Here is a 26,453-nt window from a genome sequence, read left to right on the forward strand (position 1 = left end):
TGTCGTCTTTGCAGAAATGTCTATTCAGGTCCTTTGACCAATTTTTTTTTTTTTTTTTTACTGAGATATAACTGACACATAACATTAGCTCTTTGAAGAGTGAAAATAGCTGTGTTCTCCTCATCCCAGCCCGGGTGCCCTAAAAAGCTCTTGGCTCCATCCACCAAGAGGCTCCATTTCCTGATTCCAGCAATCAATCCAGCTCTGCTTCTCAGGGGCTGATTTAGTCACTGAATCCTCCTTTCCTAGCCCAGCACCTACATGGTGCTTCTGAAGGCCCCTCTGTGAGAAGCATGCCCTGCTGTGACTCTAATGATGACCATCAGCTCAATTCCCATCCCTCCAAGAGGACTTTGGGGTTCTAGGACAGCAGCCTGGGAGTGGGCACTCATTCTGAGTCTTTTTAACAGATGGAGGCCAGCCCCAGTGAGTGCCATGTGGCTCTGCGATGGTCATGCCCAAAGTGCTCAGTCTACATGGTACCTCTCTGCTCTTGCGCAGCACATGTCAGGTTCATGTCAAAGGACCCAGCATTCACTGGACCGGTACTATTAATGGTCTCTTCACGATGTTTAAAGTGAGAAGTAGATGCCAAGATACTCTTATTTTCCCCCACCCATCACTGTTGCTTCAAGTCTCTTCACTGTACTACACTTAACCCACTGTGCCCAGGGACTACCGGGTAATTCTGTGAAGCAGGCTGAGGTGGCTTCTTGGCTTTCTGCCATGTGACAAGTGGGCTTATAAAGGATCAGTAGGGTAGCAGGTACAGCAAGACAGCTTCCTTATAACATCTCTATTATTAAAAGTAAAGTCAGCCCCATCTTTCAGTGCCCTGATGGGAAAGGAAACAATCACCAGCTGACACCACTGTCAATAGTAAAAGAGGGTGTCCCAGCACCTCAGGAGGAAGCTGTGGCTGATTTTGGACTGCCTCTTCTAAGAGTTAGGAAAGGGAGAATTGAGGGGCTCCTCCGCTTTGCTCACATCTCTGAGAAAGTCTGGAAGGAAGCATTTACCAAGAGGGCACTGAGAAGGCAGTAAATGTATGACGACCATTATTATCTGATTATCACCTCATGTTATCTTGAAGAGAAAATAAGGAGGATTTCTTTTTAAGAATTAGCTTTTTAAAAAGAACTTAAATAAAAATCTTTTTAAATAGAACTCTTATTGATTTGCTTTTTGCTATTTCTGAACTTTTACTCATTGCATTACTGGGGGAAAAAAGGAGAGAGGAAGGAAGGGAGAGAGGGATGCAAAAAGAAAAATCTGTTTTTCAATTTAGGGCTAAAAACACCTGACCAATAATTCCGTGAAAATGTTCACTTAATTAGACCTCTCCTTATTCAGTCTCTTTTTGTAAGTCATTTAACTGCTGTGGTACATTAAAAATCTTTAAAGAAGTGAAAGCAATTTATGTGTTTATTACAGTGAATACAGAATTTTGAACTAAAATTCATGATGTTGTACATGCAAGGAAAATAATATTTAAAAATCAAACCAAAGTTGAAGCCCTCAAATTGCTTTTCTGAAGGTAGATTCCTCTTGGTCAAGAGATCATACAGACGTACAAGTCAAACAAATCTAACCCTTTAAATTTAGTCTCCTTGACTTGATTGTCACCCAGATATCCTTTACATGAGGCCCCAAAGATAACAGAACCAGAGAAGCTTTTTCATAAATGTACCTTCTTCCATGATTTCTATAATCTTAAGGTCCACCAATTCAAGGTCTAAGTTGAGAGAGAGCCTAGCCCCATTTTGCAGATGAGCAGAGTGAGGTACAGAGGTGTGTGAGGGATGAACTGCTGTTAGTCATGGGTTTGTCCCTGCCCCTTCTCTGTGACTCTGAGCCTTGCTCAAGCCTGCTTGTTTAAGGGAGAGGCAAGCTTGCCACAGAAGAGGATCGTGTTGGTATGGCTGAGTCTTATGAAGAAAAGGAAGGGGTGGTTCGCCAGGAACCGAGCCCGGATGGGGAGTCTTTTCACAACAAAGCTGTCCCCAGTGGCTGCTGCCGCCTCTGTGCCCTCTTCATTGACATCCACATATGACTGGTGGATGACCTTTGATAAATATAGGCCATCAACTGGTGATATTCCAGAAAGATCAGCTGTGATCTCATTGAAGACATCTGTCATGCCCAGGGAATTTAGCAGGGACTTTAGCTCATACTTGATTTCAAGTTTGAATCTGGGAATGTGGACTTCAACTTCCCTTTCCACCATGTTAGCAGAGCTGGTCCACTCGTTAAATGTCTTCGTGTTCAGCTCCTTCTCTATCTACAAGGCAAAACACAGATGAGCCCATAGGAGCCAAACATGTGTATAAAATGCTGTTGGTTTTATAATTCCTTGTGTGAATGATGCAATGTATTGCTTTCTTTTCTACTTTGAAACGCACTGAAGTCCTCTCTGCAAAAAAAAAGGAAAAAGAATCTCGCACTTAGCCACATCTTCCCTGTTCTATCGTCTACCTTTTATCCATGTCTCATAAGTCAACGCCTCAAATGTGTATCTTATAGTCCACTGCCTTAACTCCCTGTAGGCTTCACCTACATCCCTTTCTTGCCTCTGGAGCCCTTGTGTCTCCTGGATGAATTCACCATTTCTTCTCGGTTCTCAAACCAGAAACTGTGAATCATACCCCCCATCATGAACTCGCTTCTCCTTTGGCTGTTGTGACGCCCAGCATCTCTTCATTTCATTCTGCTTCACTTTTCTCTCCTTTGCCCCCTACTGTCTCCACTCCACTACCCCTGAAGCTCAGCTCTACACACTCTTCCTGCCTCCACCTAGCCATGCAGCCTCACAACCCGGCTTCTCGCCCTCCACCCAGTGCCACAATTTTGTGTAAGCTCTCCCCTTGGGCATTCGAAACCCTCCAGCCAGCCCTCTGGCAGGCCAAATCCCATCATTCAACTATAAAAGCTGAAAACTTTTTGTCACCTTCACTCCATCCTGACAATATACAATCAGACATAAAGTAAAGGTGGTTTTTCTTCATAACTATCTTTTCCTTTTGTCTCTCTCTACCCTAATCCAAGTTACCATGACTTTGTGATGCAAATCTGTTTCACAATCTCATTCGTCTCAGGCATTTGCATGAGCTCTTCGCTCTGGTTAGAACAATGGGGCACCCTCATTCCACCTATTCAATTTCTACTCCTCCAGTGTGTGACATCAAGATTATGAGGAACTTTCTTTAATCCCCTCATTCTCTACTCTCTCTACTGCCACAGGACTTTTTGCTGTGTATTATGGTACTTATTATATGATATTTATAACTCTGTGCTGGAACCACATGTTTGTCTGTGTTTCAGAACCCACTAGAATTCTCAGCATAGAGTAAACATGCAATGTTTGGTATATGAATGAATAAACGAACAAATGAATGTATCACAAGATGATAAAGACCACTTCTAAACTGCTCCCAAAATGCTATCTCTGCTTCCAAATATCTTCCCATGGCAGCCCACCACAGGCACCCAGGGGTCCAAGGCCCTCTGAATTGGCCACAGCAGTATCCCACCTGTTCTCACGGCCACAGCCATGCCTCTCTTCCTAGAGGTCCAAATGCATACATCCCGACTCAGGTGTTCCAAGAAGCCTTCCCTATCCCCCACCCAACTGTGCCACACTGTTTAACCTCAAGCAGGCACTCCCTGACTTAGAAACCTCTGATTGTGGCCATCCCATCCGTGGGCAAGGGCAGCTTCCTCAAGATCCCAGAAGCACAGCTGGTCTCTTAAGAAACTGTTTCTCCTTCCTGCAGAGCATGGGAAATCCTATCAAGGCCAGGGAGGAAGTGCAGTCGCTCCATATTAGTGGCTTGCCTGCTTCTCTGCTGGGCAGCCTTCGCTGCAACCAGGAAGAGGGTGTTAGACCCAAACTCCTGCCACCATCATGACCTGTCCTCAATGGCTGTGGCACTCATTTCCCCCCACAAAACCAGAATGGTAATAAGAATGGTTAGCTCATGAAAGCATTTATATAAAATGCTGGAAAAACTCAATGGGAGGAAGATGGCTTAAGCAGATTTCTGTGGACTAAGACTCTAACGAGCAATACAAGCTCATTACCACAGAAAGATGCTTCCCAAATGTCAAGTAAACCGTAGGTGTGGTATTAGTACAAGATGGTACTTTTGCCTCCTTGTGCCCTCTTTTATTTAAGAACGGATTGGGATCCCTGGGTGGCGCAGCGGTTTGGCGCCTGCCTTTGGCCCAGGGCGCGATCCTGGAGACCCGGGATCGAATCCCACATCGGGCTCCCGGTGCATGGAGCCTGCTTCTCCCTCTGCCTGTGTCTCTGCCTCTCTCTCTCTCTCTGTGACTATCATAAATAAATAAAAATTAAAAAAAAAAAAAAAAAAAAGAACGGATTATTCCCCCAAAATACACTGTCCTGAAGGCAGGGACCAGAGTCCCTATCCCCTCTCACAGCTCCTGGGCCAATAAATACCACTGAACCTAGAGTGTGACTGAATTAGGAACTGAGCACATCAGCATCATGGGGTACACATAGTTGGGAAGAGCGGGTGCAAGCACAAATGCTTTCTCATGTGTTAGTATTCTTTACCTGTTCTAGACTGGCTGTGCCTGCTGGAAGCAGAATAATCATGCTTAGTTTGTTGTTAACATAGGGCAGCTCAAGAACTTGCATCTGCGGCTCCTTTATGAAGGCTAATTTATATGTTCCAGTTTGATACATCATTTCCACAATTATGCTTTTACCCTATTTAAAAACAAAGGTTATAATTAGGTAGACTAGTTCTATATGTGCATGTACATGTATGTACACTGATTTTTTTGCCTAACATGCAGTTCTGTGTTAACACTAAAGGCATGGATAAAATATAAACAAGTGCCCTCATATTACTTTTCTCTGTGAAGGTTATTTTTTTATTTTAAAATAAGTCACTAAAAAAAAATAAAATAATAATAAAAAAATAAAATAAAATAAGTCACTGTTAGAGCCTGACTAGTTCAAATAATACATATCATCACCTATACATAAAATACATATGTATAGTAATAAATATAATAATAATAATGTTTCACCAAAACAAAGCCAACATTACCATTTAAAATGATTTATGTGGAAAAATGACATCATGGGAACATTTTCCTTTTTAATCCAATTGGAGACTGTCTAGGAGAAAAATAGTAGTTTTGTTGTGCTGAGAAAACAGCCTACAGCATGTGTGGAAAGCATGCATGGATAGGGGAAGAGTGAGGAGAGAACAGGCTCTCTTCTCTGCCACGGCGGCCCCAATGCTAGAAGGCTCCAGTTAGGTGCCCTATGAGAAAGGTTACTGTCACCTCACGAGGAAAAATGAAAATAAAATTCATAGAGAACACAATTACAGAAATCTATGGAAACCTAGACCAGTATTTTCACTAAAACTTTCTAAATCATCCTTTAATAATTATTGCATTCTTCAGAATTTATCATCAGTCTGAAAACAAAATACTTACCTCATTTAGCTGAAAAGGCATTTTAACTGTCTCTCTTTCCTGAAACTTATTTTGCCATTGTCCTTTGAAATATATGGCATTCACCAGGACCATTACACAAGAAGGGTCAATTGTTCCCTTTCCAAAGAGGTTTGTGACTTTTCCTTATAAAAACAAACAAACAACAACAACAAAAAACAGTTAATGTATTTGGATTTGAACTTGGGTTTATTGGTTACAGAGAGTTGAAAAGTTACTAGAAATTTGAAACCATTTCTTTTTTATTATTTTTTTATTTTTATTTTTTGTTTATTTTTTTTGGAACCATTTCTTTTTTAAGACTAGTTATAAATTTGAGATGCCAGGAGAACTGCTTTATCTCCTGGCCATTGAGGCTGTCCTTGTCAAATGAAGTTTATGTCCAAGAATTGAATGCTTTGTTATTTCTAATCAGAAGATGGCATCCAATATACTAAGTAGTTAGTATAGTAGCTAATGACCAACTTGTCTTATACCTAGTTATATCCAATGCTTTCCTATATATTACTGCTTTTGTTTTAATTTTAATAATTTCTTATGGCTTCCTTTTAATATTTATCAAGCTTTATACTTTCCAGCATCTTACCACATCCAAATATTTTAAGCATTCAAAAGATTGATTCATTCTTTCAATGTACTAGCAATTAGTGTATCACAAGTATATACCAAGACTTAAAGTAAATACGCATTTGATAATCAGAATTTATAAAAATATACAAGGTGTATCTTACTTTGTAAATATAACAATTAGATTGAACACCAAACCCTCTTGGTGCACTCTGGTGCACTGCAATTTATAAAACCTTTTTGGAACATAATGTATCAATAGGAAACATAGGGATATCTGGAACATCAGACTCTAAGCTTAAATCTTTCCACTACTGTTCTAAGTAAATTAACAGATCCGAAAAAATTGTAGACCTTTCCAAGCATTTTCTAACATAATACAAAGAATTGAATAAATACATATTTCAATCTAGTCACCTATAACTAAACTTGAATAACATCCATCAGTCTGTCATCAATAAAATACTGTTGAGAGTTCATAACTGGTAAATGAAATAATAAGATACAAATATGTTAGAAATGTGGTCTTTAGGCTCAAAGAAGTATTTATTTTATATTACTGACATGCTCTTCATAAATGCAATTAGCTCTAATTTAATACTTTGATATTATTTCATCCTAATTTTATTTCTCAAGGAATCAAGGAATATGACTGTCTACATTCATGAACCTCGGAAACTACTGGTACAATGAGTTGATGGCACAAGTACCCAGAGAGAGATTATTTCAACATGGGAATTTGTATATCTCTGGTGGGACAGATGTACTCTAAGGACAAAAAAGAACTGTAAAAAATATCTTAAGCTACTGTTATATTTTATTAGTATTGTTATTTTGAGGTCATGTTTATGTTAGATGATGTGATTTTGCAATAATATTGGTGACACTGGAATCTGGGATTTTTGACACAAGATAAAAGAAAAATAGGTATGGGGGGATGTTAGGTAAAGCTCGTATGAGTCTTAATTTTAACTGGTCATATCAGTGAGAAATTAAGCTGTATTTAATCTGAAAAAAAGTATTCACTGAGAAGGCCTATAAAGAATCAAGCTGGTATCAATGAGTACTTCTGTACCCAGATTACGGTCTCTAAATACCATGTATCATTAAAATGATCCAGGATTCCCTCAAGAAGCATGAAATTCTAGGTCAGGAGTAGGACATGAGCTTGGAACATCTGGTCAAATTGGAAAGCAAGGAAGATATCAAATTCTTCCAAGGGCAGTGTCAAAAGGACTTTTGACTCCAATTTATATTCCCATAACTAAAAGGGGACAGTAAATTGAAATATCTCAAAATATTTAAATTTATGAATTCAAATGATACTTTTAAAAGAAAACTCGTTGGCTGGGGCCCCTGGGTGGTGCAGTTGGTTGAGCAACTGACTCTTGGTTTCAGCTTAGATAGTGATCTCAGGGTCATGAGATCAAGTCCTGCATCAGACTCTATGCTCAGTGCAGAGTCTGCTTAAGACTCTCTCTCCTTCTCCCTCTGCAACAACCTCCACCCTCCACTAGCTCATTCTCAAATAAATAAATCTTTAAAAAATAAAACTTGCTGACTAGAAAGAAAAAAATTGTTTTGGAACTGATATTGAAGAGAAAGAATCTAGCTTTTTTATTGTTTTTCTAATATTAATTTCATTGTACTTAGAACAACCACTTTATGAGAAATTTCTCATGTAAAAATATTCCAGCTTATAAAGAAAAAATGCAAATATTGGAATACTGTAACTTTAAATCCCTAATGAAATAATGGATGTAAGCAATTATCATCACAGGCCACTAACATAAAAAAAAAAGGAGGGGAGGCATCCAGACATTCTTTCTTTCCTGATGGAAACACAACACCTCCAATGAAGAATATCTGTCAAAAGTAACAAACAAACAAGCAAAAATCACCAGAATCTTATCAAGTTTCTAAGTCTAACTGCCAATTTATGAGAAATATAAAAACAGAGAACATTATTAAATGACATTTCAAGGGATAGTCATCATCATCTAGACTATGAGAAAATGCAGGAAAGTATTTGTTTCCTTCAACAAATTTTCTATAAGAAAAAAAGAAAAGGAAATAACTAAAAGCTCAAAAGAGAAATTATTAAAGTATAAAAACAAATGTAAAGAGATATCTTTGATAGTGCAGTTTATAACAGACCAATGAACTGGCAAGAACTATAAGGAAAGCTGAACACTTCTTTTTTTTTTTTTTTTAATTCTACATTGGGTTGTTTCTGAAGCAACTGCTAGACATAAGCAATGGAGAGGTGAAAATCTGAACAGAAAGTGACTAAAAGAGACAGAGAAACTGAGTAAAACTGTCAACATCATAAAAGGGTTGCAAAGACCAAAAACAAAGTTCAAAGAAGCAAGCAACCAACACTGAAAGGCTAAAGATCCCAGCGATTGGGAGAAACATGGACACGAGCTCAACAGAGAGTTCTGAACAATTTTTCCCTCAAGGTATAACGAAGTTTCAAAAGTTGCCCCAAGCTAGATAAGGAGAAGAGAGTGAATACTAGGAATTTAAAAACTACTCTTGGTCTCTCAGTGCTAAAGAAAATATAACTAAAGTTCAGTATCTGACAAGGTGGTATAGGTGTTTCATAATAAAGAAAGGACCAATCCACTGAGAAGATATAGCAATTTAATATCTATGCATCTAATAACACAGCTTCAAAATATGCACAGCAAAACTGGACATGACTAAAAGGAGAAAGAGAAAGATCCACAATCATAGCGGAAGATTTTAATGCAGCTTTCTCAGTAAATGATTAAAAAAAGTGGATAAAAATAAGCAAGGATATGCAAACATAGACATCAAAATTAACAAAGTTGCCCTGATAAAATTAAACATCTCACCCAATATCTAAAGAATATACATCTTTAAGTGCACATAAAAATTTTATCAAAATCAAAACATTTGTTTTACTGTAAAAAAGTCTCAATAAATTTCAAATAATTGAACGATTATATTCTTTGGTTATAACAGAACTAAAACTCAATAACTAAAAAACAACTAGAAAATAGCCAAATTTTTGGAAATAAATAGAACATTTTTAAATAACCCATGATTCAGAGACCTCTCAGTGAAAATTAGAAAATATTTTGAACTAAATTATAATGAAAATAAAACAAATGGAAAATTATGAGATGGATTTAAAATGACACCTAGAAGCAAAGCCACTGTCTTAAATGCAAAGATCTGAAAATCAATTGTTCATCTCAAGAAACTCAAAAAAGAATAGCAATACCAACATAATAAAAAGAAGGAAATAAATGATAATCATAAATATTAATGTAATAAAAAATCTTTATTAGAGAAAATACAAGTTGATTTTTTGAAAAGACTAAAAAACTACAAATCTGTAAGTCTAATTAAGAAAAAAGAAAAAAAGGGGGATCCCTGGGTGGCTCAGTGGTTTAGCACCTGCCTTCGGCTCAGGGCATGATCCTGGAGTCCTGGGATCGAGTCCCACATCGGGCTCCCTGCACAGAGCCTGCTTCTCCCTTTGCTTCTCCCTCTGCCTGTGTCTCTGCCTCCCTTTCTCTCTCTCTGTGTCTCTCTCATGAATAATAAATAAAATCTTAAAAAAAAAAGAAAAAAGGAAAAAAAGAAAAATGTACAATTTAGATTTCCAGAAATTAAATGACAATACTATATATCCATAAGACATTAAGAAGATAATACTAGGCTATTATGAGCAAGTTTATGCTAATACATTTGAAAATTCAGATAAAATGGGCATATTCCTTGCAAAAACGTACACAAGAAGAAAACAGAAAATAGAAATAGGCCTCTATTTATTAAAGAAATCAAATCTCTAATTAAAATTTTCCCACATAGAAAACACCATGCACAGAGGGCTCACAAGTGTGTTCTTCCAAATATTTAAAGAAGACAAATGCACACTAACCTTACATAAACTCTCTTTTGGAAATCAGAAAAAGAGGAGAAACATTTACCAACTAGTTTCATAAAGTGAGTATAACTTTGATACCTGAACTGACAAAAATAATTCAATAAATAAAAAACTAAGGTCAAATCCTTTCATGAGCATTGGTGCAAAATCTTTAAGAAAAATATTAAGAAATCAAATCTAGAGATAATAAAGTATAAAGCAAAAAGTATAATATACCATGACAAGTTTGGTTTATTCTAGGACTAAAAGTTTGGTTTGACATTAAAAATCAATTAATGTAATCCACTAAATTAGTATAATAAAGAAGAAAAATCATACCTCAATAGATACAGAAAAGGCTTTGAAATACAATATGGTTAGTCATTTGTGTCAAAAATTCTTAGCAAACAAGAAGTAGAAAGAAACCTTAATCTGAAAAAAATGTATTCATAAAAATACCTGCAACAAACATTATACCTAAATATATATTATTAAAACCATTTGGAAACAAGCTAGAAGTCCAGAACAAGACAACATAAGAACACCCCAGTATCAGTACTTCTGTTCAGCTGCAGTCACTAGCCAATAAGAAAAGGAAAGAAGCAAGAAAGGTTGAAGAGGAAATGACTGTATTTATAGAAAATCTAAAATAATAAACTAGAATTAAGAGAATTCAGCAATATTAACATATGAAAGCCAATTATATATTTCTATATGAACAACAAATAAAATTTAAAATAATTGGTACTAGGTAAAATTCCATGAACATTTCAAATATCTGAAAACCATTTATCAAAAGACATGCAAAACATTAACATGGAGATACACAAAATGTTATTGAAAAAAATTAGAGGACCTAAACGGAGATAAACTCATGGAAATGGATTGGAAGCTAAATATTATAAAGATGCTGGTTCTCTCCAAGTCTATAGATCAATATATATCATTCCAACTAAAATTTCAACCAGAACATTTAACAAAAATTGACAAGTTGATTTTAAAATGCGTATGGATTTATCACTTATGGTGATATCATATGTGATATCATATATTTTGCCTTTCTCAGTCTAACTTTTTTCACTCAGCATTAATACCCTCTGGGTCCTCCACGTTGTCACAAATGGCATGGTCTCTTCTTTTTTTATAGCTGCATAAAACAACAACAAATGAATAAACAAAGAGCAGAATCAGACCTACAAATGCTGAGAACAAACTGATGGTTGCCAGAGGAGAGACGGGCTGGGGGCTGGGCAAAATGGGTGAAGAAGAAAGGGAGATAGAGGCTTCCAGTTATGGAATGAATGTAAGTCAAGGGAATAAAAAACACAGCATAAGGAATATAGTCAATGATATTTTCATAGCTATGTATTGGAACAGATGGTAGCTATAACTATGGTGAACATAGCATAATGTATAAACTTGAGTCATTATGTTGTAAACTTGCAACTAATGTAACAATGTGTGCCAACTTACTTAAATATATAAATAAATAAACAAAATATATATGGAATGCAAAAACTCGGGCAAAGTCAAGGCAGCCCCAGAAGAGGATCAACATTGGACTTAACACTTCCAGCTATCAAAACATACTGCAAAGCCACTATAATGGTGGTATTTTCATGAGAGTAAATACACAAATGAAGCACACTGAACCCAGAAACAGATTCACACATATGTGGCCATCTGATTTATGATAAAGTTTACATTGTAGTGTAGTGGTGAAAGGATCATCTTCCCAATAAATAGCGCTATGTCAACTAGATGTCCATGTGGAGTGGAATGAATTTTTTAATGAATCTTGACTAGAGTGAAACATAGTTTCTAGTAGATAATTATAAAAATATTTTCATGAGCTAGGAGTGAACAAAAGATTTATTTAAAAGTATGCCAAGGTACTGATGATAAAGGAAAATATTGATAAATTTTACTTCTTTCTTTCAAATTAAGAACTTCTATTCATCAAAGGCACCATTAGGGGGAGATACAAAATGGTAGAAATTACTTGCAGCACATATATTCAGTATATGCAAAGAACTCCTAAAAATGTATAAGAAAAAATCAGGGTGCCTGGGTGGCTCAGTTGATTAAGCCTCTGCCTTTGGCTCAGGTCATGAGCTCTGGGTCTAGGGATCCAATCCCCCATCGGGCTTCCTGCTTTAGCAGGGAGTCTGCTTCTCTCTCTTTCTCCTTTTACCCCTCCTCATCATTCTCCCTCTCTTAAATAAATAAAATCCTTTTTAAAAAATGTGTAAGAGAAAAACAGACAAACCATCCTTACATATGGGCAAAAGATTCAAATAGGCACTTTATAAAGGAAGATATGAAGTGTATGAAAAATGTCCAATGTCTTCATTCATAAAGGAAATGCAAATTAAAATTAAACAAGCTACGGGACGCCTGGCTGGCTCAGTGGCTGGGCACCTGCCTTTGACTCAGGTCGTGATCCTGGGATCTGGGATCAAGTCCCGCATCAGGCTCCCTGCAAGGAGCCTGCTTCTCCCTCTGCCTGTGTCTCTGCCTCTCTCTCTCAGTCTATGTCTCTCATGAATAAATAAATAAATCTTTAAAAAATTAAATTAAATTAAGTTAAACTAACTACAATGACTAAAGTTAATAAGACTTAACAGGTGTTGGCAAAGTTGAGGAATAAATAAAACTCTCATTAATTGCTTGGGCAAGTACATTAGCAAGCCACTTTTGAAAACATATTTACCAAAATGGTATATATATACTTTGTATTACCAGCAATTCCATTTCAAGGTATCCATCCAACAAAATCACATACAATATATGTACCAAAAGATATATATCATAATGCTTATAGCAGCACTATTCAAAATAGACCCAAACTAAAAATGTCCCAAGCATTCATTAAGACTCAGTAGACTGGATTAACATATTTAGGTATTTTAAGAGAACAAAACTGACATCAATGAAAATGAGCAAATCATGCCATCCTGTAGTCACATGAATGAATCTCACAAACAAAAAACCTAAAAAACCCTAAATATATACTTTATGATTCCAATTACATGAAATTTTTAAATAGCCAGAACTAATATATAATAAAAGAAGTCAGAGAAGTCTTAATGTTTGGGAATAGGGTGGGTTAGTTTCTGGGAGGAGACACAAAAATGGCCTTGGAGTGTGCCCTTCTCAGTAACCGATGTTTTATTTCTCTGACCTGGTAGAGGTGGAAGGTTACCTGAGGGCATTCACTCTTGTGACAATTTCTGCTTTGTGATAATTCATCGAACAGCAATTATGAACTTTTCCATAAGTACATGTATTTCAATAAAAAAAAGTTTACTTTAAAAATCAAGATGTGGGTCCTGGGTGGTTCCACTGGTTAAGCATCTGCCTTGGGCTCAGGCCATGATCTCAGGGTCCTGGGATCGAGCCCCACATCAGGTTTCCTGTTCTTCATTGAGTCTATTCTCATTCTCTCTCTGTCCCTCCTTTCCCCTTGCGCTCTCTCTCTCTCTCTCTCATTTGCATGTGCTCTCTCTCAAATAAATAAAATCTTTTTAAAAATTAAAAAAATACAAAATAAAAATCAAGATGTAAGAAACATACTGACCAACTGCAAAGTATAAATATTATTTGGGTCCTGATTCAAACAGAAGAGACAATTGGGGAAATAGAAAAAATCACTATTTGTTAATATTAAATGATTATTTTTAATTTTCTCTATGTAATAATCGTGTGGTGGCATTTTCTTTTAAATAACTAATATTTTTGAGAGGAAACAACCTGACAAAAAAAGATGGTACCTGGGATTTGTCCTGGAAGAGGTAGTGGGCAAAGGGCGAGGTATAGCTATAAGATTGGCTTTGGGTAAAAAATCCTGCAGCTGAGTGAGGGGTCAGAAAAGATTCATTATATTATTCTATTTGTTTTTCTTTAAATCTTAACTAGATGTTTTAAAATAATAAAGTGAATACATGTTTAAAATTAAATATTTAACCTGCTTTAAAGAAATATTTGACAATTAGAAGGTTTATTTTAAAATCGTGAAAGGTAGATTTAAATTTCATTAAATTTAATTGCAGAATGTACAACACTTCTATAAAGTAGAAAGAGCATTCTTCTCATTCTTGCCAAGTCACTTGGCTTAGCTCCCAATCAGGACAAATGACTGTAAAGGACATTTACTAATATTCCAAAATACTCCCCCATTTCCTCCATCCTGGACCTGCCTATGTTGGGTCCTGAACTTCACCCAGCTTCCTTGTCAGCACTGACTCAGGGAGCTTATCAAAACAGTGTGAATGAGGTTGGGAGACACATGTGGGACTTACTCTTACCATTAGTTTTACTTTCAACCCAAGCATTAATAGTTTTCCGGGTTTCTTCTGGAGACTGTTCAAAATCAACAGTTTGCGGCATAGCTTGATACAGTTTCTCAGAACAAGTTAAATATTGCTGTAAAAGAAAGAATAATCACACAAAAATAGTGTAAGGGAAGCAAAAGCTTACAGCTCTCTGTGTTCTAAAATCTACAACAGAGATAAAAGCAGCTCATGTATATATGTCTGGAAGGAAGCAGAAACCATATGTACTTATTCATAATAAAACAAATGGATTTAAATAAAGCTTTCCAAAAGGAATGTTTAGAAATTCTGGTTGCTTCTTCCATCTTATCACTGGCATTCTTCATTCTAAAATGCTCAAAGCAAAATGGCAACTGGCAGTTCACTCTCACTACTCTGTCCTCTCGAAGCAGACAAATGGGAGTTACTGCCCTATGTTCTAGACTGGAAAACTGAGATCTAGAGTGATTACCTGAGTAAGGATCAGAGTGATTACATTTTGCTTGTTTGAGGTCTAACAGAGAGTTAGGTCTTCCCACAGTGTGTGTGTGTGTGTGTGTGTGTGTGTGTGTGTGTGTGTGTATCAACCTCCCCAAAAGCCACTAGAGATAAAATGATAATAATATTCTCTGTTGTACGTAATTGACATTTTTTCAACTTTATATAAAATGTGAACAAAAATATCTTAAAGAACTATTTTATTCACCTATACCATCTAAAGAAAATTAGTGTGCAAATCTAGTATAAAGAACCTAGCCCTCCTTTTTAAAATTTTTTTTAAAGCCTAGCCCTCCTTTTAACCAAGTTCCCAAATCCCCCGCCCCCCCATATGATATTCTGGACTTATCACTGATATTCAGCCATGGTCCTTAATTCCTAGATATGGCAACTTTCCACTGCCTCACTGCCAAGGCAGCAGCCAAATTTACATGGACCCAAATGAAACTACCTGCCATTCCATTCTTGAGACCTTGGGAACATACCTCCTATAGTCCAGCAGGACCCAGAGCTCCACCATGAACTGATTAGGATGATATAAGACTTAGAACTATGGCAGGTATGAAAGTGGCTGCCTGGAGTTTGGCTTGCCATTTGTTTAACTGGGTTCTCTTGGCCCTAAATCCAGTATAGAATAAAAAGAAAGCTTGATAACAGCAAACTCGGAGCCTGTTGTCCTCAGCTGGTCCAACTGTGGGTGGAACATGCTGAAGTGACTGCCCTTAGCCCATGAGATGAAAGTTTTTCCAGAGAGAATCCTGGAATAATAATATTTCATGCATGCAACAGATCATGACATCCTCATGATACTAATGAGGAGCTTCATGCTTCAGGAATAGATATGATCATTATTCCAAATCCACACTTCTCTGTTATTTATACCCAGATCACTGTTTTGGGGAGGCAGAGGGGTGAGAGGAGTGCTCTAATTTCAGGCACCATGACTATCCATCCCTACCACTTCAGCAGCAGGTACCGCATATAATATTCCCTCTATGCTTTTAGGACAGTAGAAGGAAATACCTCCAAAATACCTATAGTTTGGGATGGGCTACCCCAAGCTGCAAAAATTCTGACAATCAACTATAAGACACAGAATGTGCTACCAGACCAGAGAAGAACATTAGACATTCAGGACTCCATCCTGCTCCCCCTCAGCTCAGATGTAAATAAAACAGGTCAAATAAAAATTATGTCACTCCAGCTAGCATTCCACCTCAATCGTAGCAGGATGACACAGCAATTAAAACAGGATGATGGATTTGGTCAAGGGTCAGATTCAGGCTTTGCCATTTAATTATCTCTGTAACCTTTGTCAATTGGACTTTTCAGAATCTGCCTCACGACTCTAGAATGGTAATTTTGTACTTATATATATGTGACAGTTAATGTGATAATACCTGTAATGCATTAAGTACAGTGAACAGCATACAGTAAGCACTCAATAAAACTGTATATTACAATACTGTTGGGAAATGTTATAGTGTTGACTGCTAACTCTGGGAAACGAACTAGGGGTGGTAGAAGGGGAGGAGGGCGGGGGGTGGGAGTGATTGGGTGACGGGCACTGGGGGTTATTCTGTATGTTGGTAAATTGAACACCAATAAAAAAAAGAATATTAAAAATAAATAAATAAATTAATTAATTAATTAAATAAATAAATAAAAACTTCTAAAAAAAAAAAAGAATCTTGGAAGCTAGAAAGAACTTAAGTCTAATGCTCTCATTTTAAACATAAAAGTGACCTGTGCAAAGTCATATGTCTAACAGGGAATAGAATTCAGATCTCTTGGCTCCCAGTCCAGTACACTCTCCACTGATTCTTGGTACCCTGCCATCAAGGACCTTTGAAAAAGGGACAGGAGATGTAACTCATTTTTCTTCTAATCCACAAGAGAATTCTTAACTACTTTGTTTTGTGCTTCATCCATGACCTTGCTTCTTGGACAACTTCGGTGGTTTTTGCAGAAATAAAAATTTTATGTGATATTTCACAACTTTAAATGGGAGTTTGGCAAAACCATTTCACTGAAACTCTAAATCAGCTCAAATTTAATCTCTTAAAGATGAATTTCATGTAGCTCTTCTCACTCTTCACTTATTTTTTGGTCTGGAATTTAGAGGATGCCAAGAGAGCTGTGGGCCAGCATTCCATATGAACATACCTGATGGAACACCATTGCCTTTGTCCCGTAGAGTCTGTTGGCCATGTTGAGGGTATAGTTAGAGTCTGGCTGGTTGATTTGAGAGAATAAGACTCCAAACTCTGAGTGAATCCTTCCAGCTTGGCTGCACTGAAGCATCAGTAAACAAAGAATGGAGTATTAAGTTGCTTGATTTCTTGCCATCAGAGGGTTATAGTGTGAAAACATAAGGAGAGAGCAAGGTGATTGCCTCTGAATAAAAGAGTAGAGAATACTAACAAACAAGGAGTAGGAGAATTTAAAGCATGTTCCTTCTCTAGATTTCCTCTAGCACACTAATCTCAACAACACTCTGTGACCTTACTCCCACAGATTGTGTGCAGAACTGTAAGCTATTGCAAAACACACAAGTGCTTGCTGGCCCAAATAGGTTAGTCCAGAAACACAAGTTTTCATAAAGAGATCGCAGTGGGGTCTTCAGGATGATGATCCAAGTTATATTGCTGTCCCTGTACCTATCAAATCATCTCTTCTCTATCACACTACTTTCAATGTCTCAGTTTCCTATGAAACCATGTAACCAGACACTTCAGCATTTCAGTGACCTGACTTCACTCACCCATCTGACCCTCATGGGAGCAATTTTGTTAGACCTACAGTTTTGATGCAACTGAACTCAAGGACATTATAGGGGTAGGCCTTTCCTAAAGCAAAGTTTCCCAAATTACGAGCTTTCATTTCCTCACAACAAGCAGGGTTCTGTGAAGCAACTATTCTGTGAACCTATATGCACTTATGTGTTTTCTCAATCAATCATGATCAAACACACAACCGTCTTCATGTGCGAATTCTATGTAATTTTCATGTCAGAAGGAATTCTCTTACTAGAAAAGAGCAGGGACCATGTTCCCAGGCAACATGGGCTGAGCAGCCTCAGGCCCTATTTTCCTGGGGGTCTAATTATAGGCAGACATCAGGGTCCTTTCTTAGTGCTCCCACTGACAAAAATCTACCACTTTTTGATGAGGCTGGCAGACTCAATCCCATATTGAGATTTATGGCACAGTCCATAAAAGAACATCAAGTTTGAGCAAGGATGATAATAAATCATATGATAAAATCTGGGGGACTTGATCATTGTTACCATCATTATTATCACTGTTAACTCTATAGGCCATAGTGATTATCAGGAAGACCAAAGGAGTAGACCAAGCGAGACACTGCTAGCTCCCTTAAGGACTAAAGAGAGGCTCTGCTCCTTAACCCCTGCACTATAATTTCTTGGTGCTCTTCTGTTAGAACATTTGACAGCTCAGCAATGATATTATCATACCTTAGCTGAGTCCTTGAACTCTGGTTTTAGTGACTGTGTCATATGACTAAAGTGAAGTACCTAGGAAAGAAAAAGAGGGATTGACTGGCATCAAAAGCAACAGAGTCTATAAAAGTGAATATTTACAAGCATCTCTTTTTCCATTTCAGATAAAGACCAACAACAGCTAACATTTAGTGATGTCATATTCTAAGTACTGAACTAAGCCTTCATGTATCTTACTGAACTCTCAACAGCTTTACAAGTGGATACTATTATCCTTGTTTCATGCTAGAGAAACTGAGCACAAGAGAGATATTCCTCGACCACCCTCTGTCAATCTCCAGGGACAGAGCTCTTATCCCAGGCTCTTCTGCTCCCTCCTACCATCCTCAGGCCGCTCACTAGGACAGTGCCCATCCAGGGTCATGTAAAACGTTACATGGTGTCCCTATATAATACCTATTTTGAGAGAAAGAAAATCATGAAAGTGCATTAAAATATGGAGTAAAGAAATAAAGGGCAAATGACAGTACGATATGTAAGTATCCTAGGGCTGTGAAGCGATATTCATCTAACTTTCCACAGCAATTAAAAATACGACTCCTAGCTCTGGGAAACGAACTAGGGGTGGTGGAAGGGGAGGAGGGCGGGGGGTGGGGGTGAATGGGTGACGGGCACTGAGGGGGGCACTTGACGGGATGAGCACTGGGTTGAACACCAATAAAAAATAAATTTATTATAAAAAATACATATAATGGAACAATCACTATACATCTGCCTGTGTGACCTGAAAACTTACCCCTTTTCTCCTAGTCTCTCTGTTTCCCCATCTGTAAAATGGGGATAACGACCCCTACCTGCCACACAGGACTCTTAGGAACTTCAAATGTACTGATGAATAATTTTTAAAACTTGAGGGCTTTTCAAGTATCATTAAGTTTTTTGTTGTTTTGGGTTTTTTTTTAAGATTTTATTTATTTATTCATGACAGACACAGAGAGAGAGAGGCAGAGACACAGGCAGAGGGAGAAGCAGGCTCCATGCAAAGAGCCCTATGCGGGGCTGCCCATCTTCATGGCCTCAAACCCGGGAATCCGGGATCACCCCCTGAGCCAAAGGCAGGCGCTCAACCGCTGAGCCACTCAGGCGTCCCCATTAAGTTTTAGTGCAGTTTACAATTCCAGAGGACAAGAATAGTACCACACGTGTTCTCTGTAATATTTAAATCACTGGAAAAATGAACTCTAACGTACACTGCAGAAATGTAGGTGTGAGAGCACTGATGGCAAGGAATAGACTGTGTTGCATGTATTAGGATATTTGTATTATAATTATTACATTATTTATGCCATTATTCATTTTTAAGAAATATGATTTTCCCAGATGTTTCTTCTTTCACAAGATGGAAGAATTTCTAGAGATGTGACTATTTGGCTGACCCAGAGGGGTGCATGGATGACCTCTAGGCCATGAGGAAATCTTCACTGTGTTCCATACCTTTTCCATCTGCTCTGCACTGTTTCCTCTGGCACCAAGGAGGACCATACTTAGAGCATAGAGCAGGCTCAGTGGTGAAAAGAAGATGTTATCTCCTACGTTGTTACTGTTCAGTTCTTTGAACACATCAAGGCAAAATTCAGTGTTTGCTGTGCTGAGAGTATCCATTTTATGCCCAACACTACCTGAGAACAGATGGGGGGGAAAGATCTCAGAATATCACTTGGAAGTACAGATAATCTACAGAGTTCAGTTACTACATTTCATGAATATGAGAGTCTGGGCACACTGTTTCATGAAAAATTACATATTCATAGTTTTTGAGAGATCTGTAAATGCTGGAGGTGGGAATTCACAGTAGTTGCAGATTCTAATGAATGGAAGATCTTATTCCTTTCGACCTGTAATTCAAAGCTGTCTCAGTGCCATTTGTGTACATTTAACATTGTTCTGCAGTGAACAATGAGAAGGAATCGGGTCTTTGTGCACTCACTGTCTATGCTGTTAGACCTCCCTTGTCCTGGAATTTGTATAGAAAAATTCTTGAGCTACACAAGTTCAGCCAAATGAGATGCTGCCCCACTAGGCTGCCCATCTTCATGGCCTCACAGGAGAACACTTTTCTCTTTGCGGATACCTTCAAATTCTCCCCAGATGGCACAGTAAAAAATTGATTGCCTGCTGTTCAGCCCTTCCCTTCCCTTCCCTTCTGTGCTAAGACGACACAGATCTCATGAAGCAGCTTTCACTTAGGCATGTACTTCAGAGAAGGTTTCATGCTCCCCCGGCCCCAGGAGCAAGCCTTGATTGGCTTAAGTCAATTGAGGTAATTGTCTATCCCTTATGAGTGACTAATTAGGTACAGATTTTAAGTTATAAGTTCTGAGGATCTAATGTACAGCATGGTGACTGAAGTTAAAAATATGGAAATGATGTACAGTTCAAAGTTGCTGAGAGTAGCTCTTAAGCATTATCTCTCTCTCTCTCTCTCTCTCACACACACACACACACACACACACAAAGTTAACTATATGGGGTGATGGATATGATCTTGGGAAACATTCCACAATGTTTATGTGTATGATATCATCACATTGTACCCTTTGAATATATATTTGTCAATTATTCCTCAATCAAGTTTTGGGGAAATAAGTAGAATTTTAAGGATTGGAAGGTGCCATGATTTTTGCCAGTAACTACAAAAAGTCACTGCAGGACTTCTAGAAGAGGCCTTCCTTTGATAAAAGACTCTCAGGCCAGCCCTCTTCTTCCTCTCAGGGTTGTTGTGTCTTCACGTGACTACTATCACAACAGCTATTGTGTGACCATGTGTGATGTGCCAGCCTAAGAGGCTAAGTCAGATGTCAGAGAGGAAAGGTGGACAGAACCAGAGTCTTTGTTGACACACAGCTTAGTAGACAGATTAACCTACCCCAAATCTGTCCTACCTTGGGATTTCTTGTCATGTAAGAGGAGGTTTCCTTATATTTTAACTCACTTTGGTTGAGTCTTTTGTTACTTGCACCTAAAGGCATCCTAACTTACTTTAGGGATTTCTTTATACACCCTTGTTTGGTAGGTAGATTATCTACCTACCTCACATTCACACATTTCTAGCACAGCTACATCTTTTCCCTCATTTAGTGCCCCCAGCAATCTGAAGTACTTCATTCTTCTTCCTCTCGTCTTCTAGATTACAGCTGTGCACTCTTGTAGAATCCAAGTCTAGACCTATATTCTCCAGGCTATTATGACAGACGGCCAGTCTATTATCTCTGCCTGGGGAATATTTATTTCAGTTACTAACTTGCCTTGTTTTCAGCCAGGACATATCTGATCTGAGCTTGCTGGAAGTGTGTTCTCTGGGGTGTGACTCTGTTGGTTACTGATTTAGGCATTAGTGTCACACCTCTCACTAAAACACAGTGCTTTGTGCCTTCAGAGCCAAACAAAGCCAAGCCTAGGGTGAAGGAAGGCCTCAGATCTGGGGTGGGGAGGAGAGTGCACAGCTCAGCATTTCTCAGGCAACAAGAGACTGAAAGGAAACGTGTTACTTGTGAACTTTCAAAATAATGACCTACCAAATTTATATGGCAAAAATGGTGATGACACATCCCTGTAATTGAAACTGGTTGTCCTAAAATAATCATTAAGGACTAGATGCTACCTATTTCAATCATCAGACCACCCAGCATAATATAATAGAGCCTAAGAGTTATATTATAACAAGCCTGGACTGTATTTTTCTTTTCTCTCTGACAGTTTTTTTAAAGGTATAATACAAAGGTTTTGCTGATTTTATTTAATGAGAATACTAACATGTGCCTTTAAGAGGACACTGTTCTTCAAGTTAATTTTAATTTAATACAGCTCTCTGTAACAGCTCTAATAATAACAATATCCTTGAAAGCTCTTTATTTAGTTATTTTAATAATGGTTTCAATTTTGATCCAATAATAAAGCATGTCCAAGCCATACGCTCTTCATGCTGATTCTAATGGAGTTAGCTAATGGAGTCAGGTTCTAGAATGCAATTTCAGACTTCAGACTTATAAGTAAATGTAAATTTATTCTTTTTAAAACTATGTCACATTGTCATTATAAAAAGCCTGCCTGCATGTCAGAGTTCCAGTAGCCCTACAGTTTTGGGGGCACCTAGGAAAAGAATGTGAAATATACTGACCACCTATGTGAGCACTGCACTTTTATATTAATGTTTGTTTCTTTTCTGTTTTTTAACCATAAGCATGGAGGACTGAGTAACCACACCCTCAGTTCTTGGCACAGTGATCACTGGGCCACAATTCTCTTCTTTGCTTATTGACTTCAACCCAATTCATTTCCTTTCTCTTCCACTCCCATACACAACACTTACAATTTGTTTAAAGTGTATTCTTTTATTTACATGAGTCCTTAAAAATATTTGTTTCCTTATTTTATGCATTTTTCATTTTCATAAATGAGCTTACATTGAATTTTTTTTCACTGAGTACTACATTTTTAAGACTCATCCATGTTACTCGGGAAACATTATCTGTTACTTGTAAGAACTGTGTTTTCATGCCTTCACTTTTTCCCTAACCATTCCCCAGTGACAGACACCCATATGGCCTCCTCCTACACACCATCAGCAACAGAGCTATGATAAGCATCCTCACACGCACACACACACACACCCTTACACACCTGTGTGAGATTTCTCTGTAAAGGAAATGACTGAATCACAGGGTTCGTGTATGTGCCAAGCACTGCATACATTATTCAGAGTTTAAGTCCTACAGGATGGGTCATATTACCCAAGTTTTCCAGAGATAGCAGTGAGGGTTTGGGAATTCACATATCGTAAGTGGTGGAGCCATGATTCGAACACAGGTCCATCTGTTCTGAAACCCATGATCTCCCCACTTGCCACTGGATTCTACTCAGATAAGCTTTTATTTGAGGTAAAATGGCTTTATTTTTATGGCATTACCATTATTATCCCTATAAGAATAGCATCTTATTAGAAAAATTAAGAAATTTTGTTCAAGATACAAGGCATTAATAGGCTTATTCTGATAATTAATGGTTATTAAATATAGTATTATTTCTCACTTCACAATAATATCTAGCTCTTCACGCATTTAATTCACAGAACCAAGAAGAAAAGCTTTCGGTTTAGATTTTTCTCAAAAATTATTGGGAATATATACTTAGAATTAAAGCATGAACTTTGGTATTTGGCACGGTTATTTGCAAGACAGAGTTTTCACTATCATTAACTTAGCTCTTCAGAGCCCTACTTTCATCATTCACTTTCCAAAATTCCACCCCTCTGGCTGTTAGCACAAGAGTGTCCATGTTATTCTGGTGTTCAACGGATTTTATGCAGCAACCTTAATTGACCATTTCCTCTACATCTGAGTAGTTGTCTCTGTGAGACACTGAGACACAAATATGTGGATGAATTTACAGATTCTTATTCACTGAATATGTTAATCTTCCTCCCTAGACTTAGCGCTCCTTGAGGGCAGGGAAAACCTACCCGTGAAATCATCCATGTCTTGCACAATCACCCAACAATGGATGTGTATTAGAGAAATCAGCAGTATAAATATTTTACAATTTCTACTCTAATTAATATTATGCAGTTTCAGAAAAGAGGATCCCATGAAGACAGAAGTCCCAAGACACTCAGAATCCTACTGCAGGTGCACAGACCCCAGAGAAAGCCCCACCTAGGAAGTGAGAGGAAGCTGAAGTGCCCCCAGGAGTAGAAGGACTTTGAAGTGAGCTTCCAGAGAAGGAAGGAATTGCAGAAAAAATTTTAGTGCACCTTCCTGTCTATTTTTAGATGGAGAAAAATCCCTCCTAAGCAAAAGGAATATGCCATCTGGAAGCTGTCATGGGAGAAAAATAGGAAAAGGATGTCCAAGGCTGCAGCCCTTCTAGTTTAAGAAGGATTTCTGGAAAAAAGAAAGCAGTCAGGAAATGTGAGGAAGAAACATGTCTTAAAGGGGATACCGTCACTAAAGTTCTGTGAGAGGACAGAACACAGTAGGCATTCTTCCCAACAACGTCAGGTCATTCATAGGCCACTCCAGTGCAGTTCAGATCTTCTAGGGAACTAAGAAAAGGCTCATCCTGCAGAGACCAGAACCATGTGTAACTCTGTTCTGAATAAGTTTATTAGTAAGGAGAAAATATCAACAGAGATCTATTTTGCTAAACCAATCAGAGGTTTGAAATTAAGTCAGCCTGCCTCAAGGATTTTAAAAATGTATATCCTCACTGTGAATGTATTAACAAGCATGTATTCATCGAGAGATCAGCAAAAGTCACACTCAAAGAATAATCTTCACCCTCATTTAGCTCATTACACACCTGTCCAACTCCCATATTCTACTGCTCTTATCTTGCTCCTCTCAGACAATAAGCACAGCTGAAATAACGAAGTACAGAAATACTTCTTTTTACCTTTGTTGCTTTCCAGGGTGAAGTGGACAATCTGGCAGGTGAGATGGGAGCTGTGTCCCTGGAGAGGAAATTTAAAGCCTTCACTTTTTGCCCCTCCCTTTCCATTGTGTCCTTAGTGATTCAGCTCTACATCCGCCTGGCAGAAAGGACAGCCCTGAGAAGGAAGTCCCTCTAAAGGCTACCCAGAGCCTGCCACTGTGCATCCAGGAGACTCCCAGAATGGCCAGTGCTTTCTGGAGTGCCTAGTTCTTAACCTCCTTATGCCTTGCTAATGAGGAAACATCTGCCAGTCTAATCTCTATTTAAGAAAATAAGCTCTCTTTCTAAAAAGAATAACTGGGGCACGTTCAAGTTGGTAGTGACACATTCAAAATTCCAAAGATTTCTATTTCAGTATGCATGGTACACAGTTATTCAAAAAGAAAGATCCCAGCAGTGACAGAAAGATTCTAGCCATGATGGATGCTTCCTTGCCTGAAGCCCAATCATCCCAAGATTTCCCGAGCTCTCCTGCATGGAGTATATGTTTTTGTGTGGAGCTTCTCCTGGCAGGTAATTCCTATCCCATAAAAAGGACTTAACAGTGAGCTCAAGCAGAATTTATTCTGTGGTTTCAGTTTAAAAGCTTGGTAAGAGCAACAAGCCATCCTTACCTAAAGTGAGTTCAGAGGTATGATTCAGCCCCATGCAAGAAAGATTATAGATTAGGGGTAGAGATCAAAGCTGAAGACAAAAATTGTTTGGTCTGTGCAGTAGCCAGAATCAGCACTATGAGACAAGCCTAGCTTCCCAGAGGCTATTCTTACCCATGTAATACACAGCCCAGCCTCCTCAGGAGGACACCATTGCCCAAACTTACTATGATGCCAGATTGCACTATATTTATGACAACAGAAAATCCTTTATGGCCAGTGATTTTTTTGCACATCCTAGGTATGCAATAAGTTCTCCTTTAGTCCAACTCAACCATTCTAGGGATGCCTGGGCTGGTGCAGTTGGAAGAGCACAAGACTCTTGATCTCAAGGCTGTGAGTTCAAGTCCCATGTTGGGTGTAGAGATCATTTAAAAACTAAAAACTTTAATAAAAAAAACAAACTCAAAACTATTATAAAAGACACAGAACCAGAGGAAGTAGGTTTAAAATTACAGCCCTATGAAAAATTAGAGAGAAAGACAAACTATAAGAGACACCTAACTTTGGGAAACAAACAGAGCTGCAGAAGGGGATGTGGGTGATGGGATAGGGTAACTGAGTGACAGGCATTAAGGAGGGTTCATGATTAGGTGAGCACCAGGTGTTATATTATACATTGGCAAATGATATTTAAATAAAAAATTAAAAAATTACAGCCTTAATATCCACTATGCCTATAAGATTCTCATAAAAATAATTATATACAACTAATCACACAGAGCTAAAAAGAGTCCTAAATCTTTCCAGCTTTTTTTTTTTTTCTCAGAGCCAAGTGTTTTTTTATGTAAGCCCATTCTGACTGGTGGTTTCCATCTCTTGAAAGCCTCATATCCATGGTTAGGGCCCATACTCCACCTCTTCGGCTCATTTTTATCTCCTTTCAGATCTAGTAAGAAAAAGACTTATTTTCTTAGCTTTCTTGCTATCTAAGAATTGAAGTGATCAAAGAAGATCTTTTTCATCCTTAGATGGAAGGCCTGTTATTTTCCCCACTAAAGAAGAAGTTATTGTACTCCATTTGATTTTTCCTCCCCCGTAGAAGGCCATCCATTCACATAATACTCTTTGCC

At 38.0% G+C, this 26,453-nt stretch overlaps 1 protein-coding gene across 14 annotated transcripts in view; it reads right to left on the reverse strand.

Moving 5' to 3' along the window:
- Positions 1 to 26,453, reverse strand: part of SERPINB11 (serpin family B member 11) — a 92,235-nt gene that overhangs the window by 13,521 nt on the left and 52,261 nt on the right. For 12 of the 14 annotated variants that reach the window (XR_007411870.1, XR_007411866.1, XR_007411868.1 and 9 more), the window contains 7 exons: positions 19,733 to 19,917; positions 18,254 to 18,313; positions 16,942 to 17,070; positions 14,272 to 14,389; positions 5,479 to 5,621; positions 4,580 to 4,735; positions 1,691 to 2,281 (listed from right to left, as the gene is read on the reverse strand). Coding sequence is in view for 1 of the 14 variants with exons in the window: in XM_025422077.3 (XP_025277862.1) it covers positions 1,862 to 2,281; positions 4,580 to 4,735; positions 5,479 to 5,621; positions 14,272 to 14,389; positions 16,942 to 17,070; positions 18,254 to 18,313; positions 19,733 to 19,917 (1,211 nt within the window). In the remaining 13 variants the exon portion in view is untranslated. Of the gene's footprint in view, positions 1 to 1,407; positions 2,282 to 4,579; positions 4,736 to 5,478; positions 5,622 to 14,271; positions 14,390 to 16,941; positions 17,071 to 18,253; positions 18,314 to 19,732; positions 19,918 to 26,453 lie in introns of those variants that run through there. The other 2 variants (XM_025422077.3, XR_007411871.1) reach the window with 2 other exon arrangements.

Source organism: Canis lupus, chromosome 1, assembly GCF_003254725.2.
Source record: "Canis lupus dingo isolate Sandy chromosome 1, ASM325472v2, whole genome shotgun sequence".
NCBI classification, from domain to species: domain Eukaryota; kingdom Metazoa; phylum Chordata; class Mammalia; order Carnivora; family Canidae; genus Canis; species Canis lupus.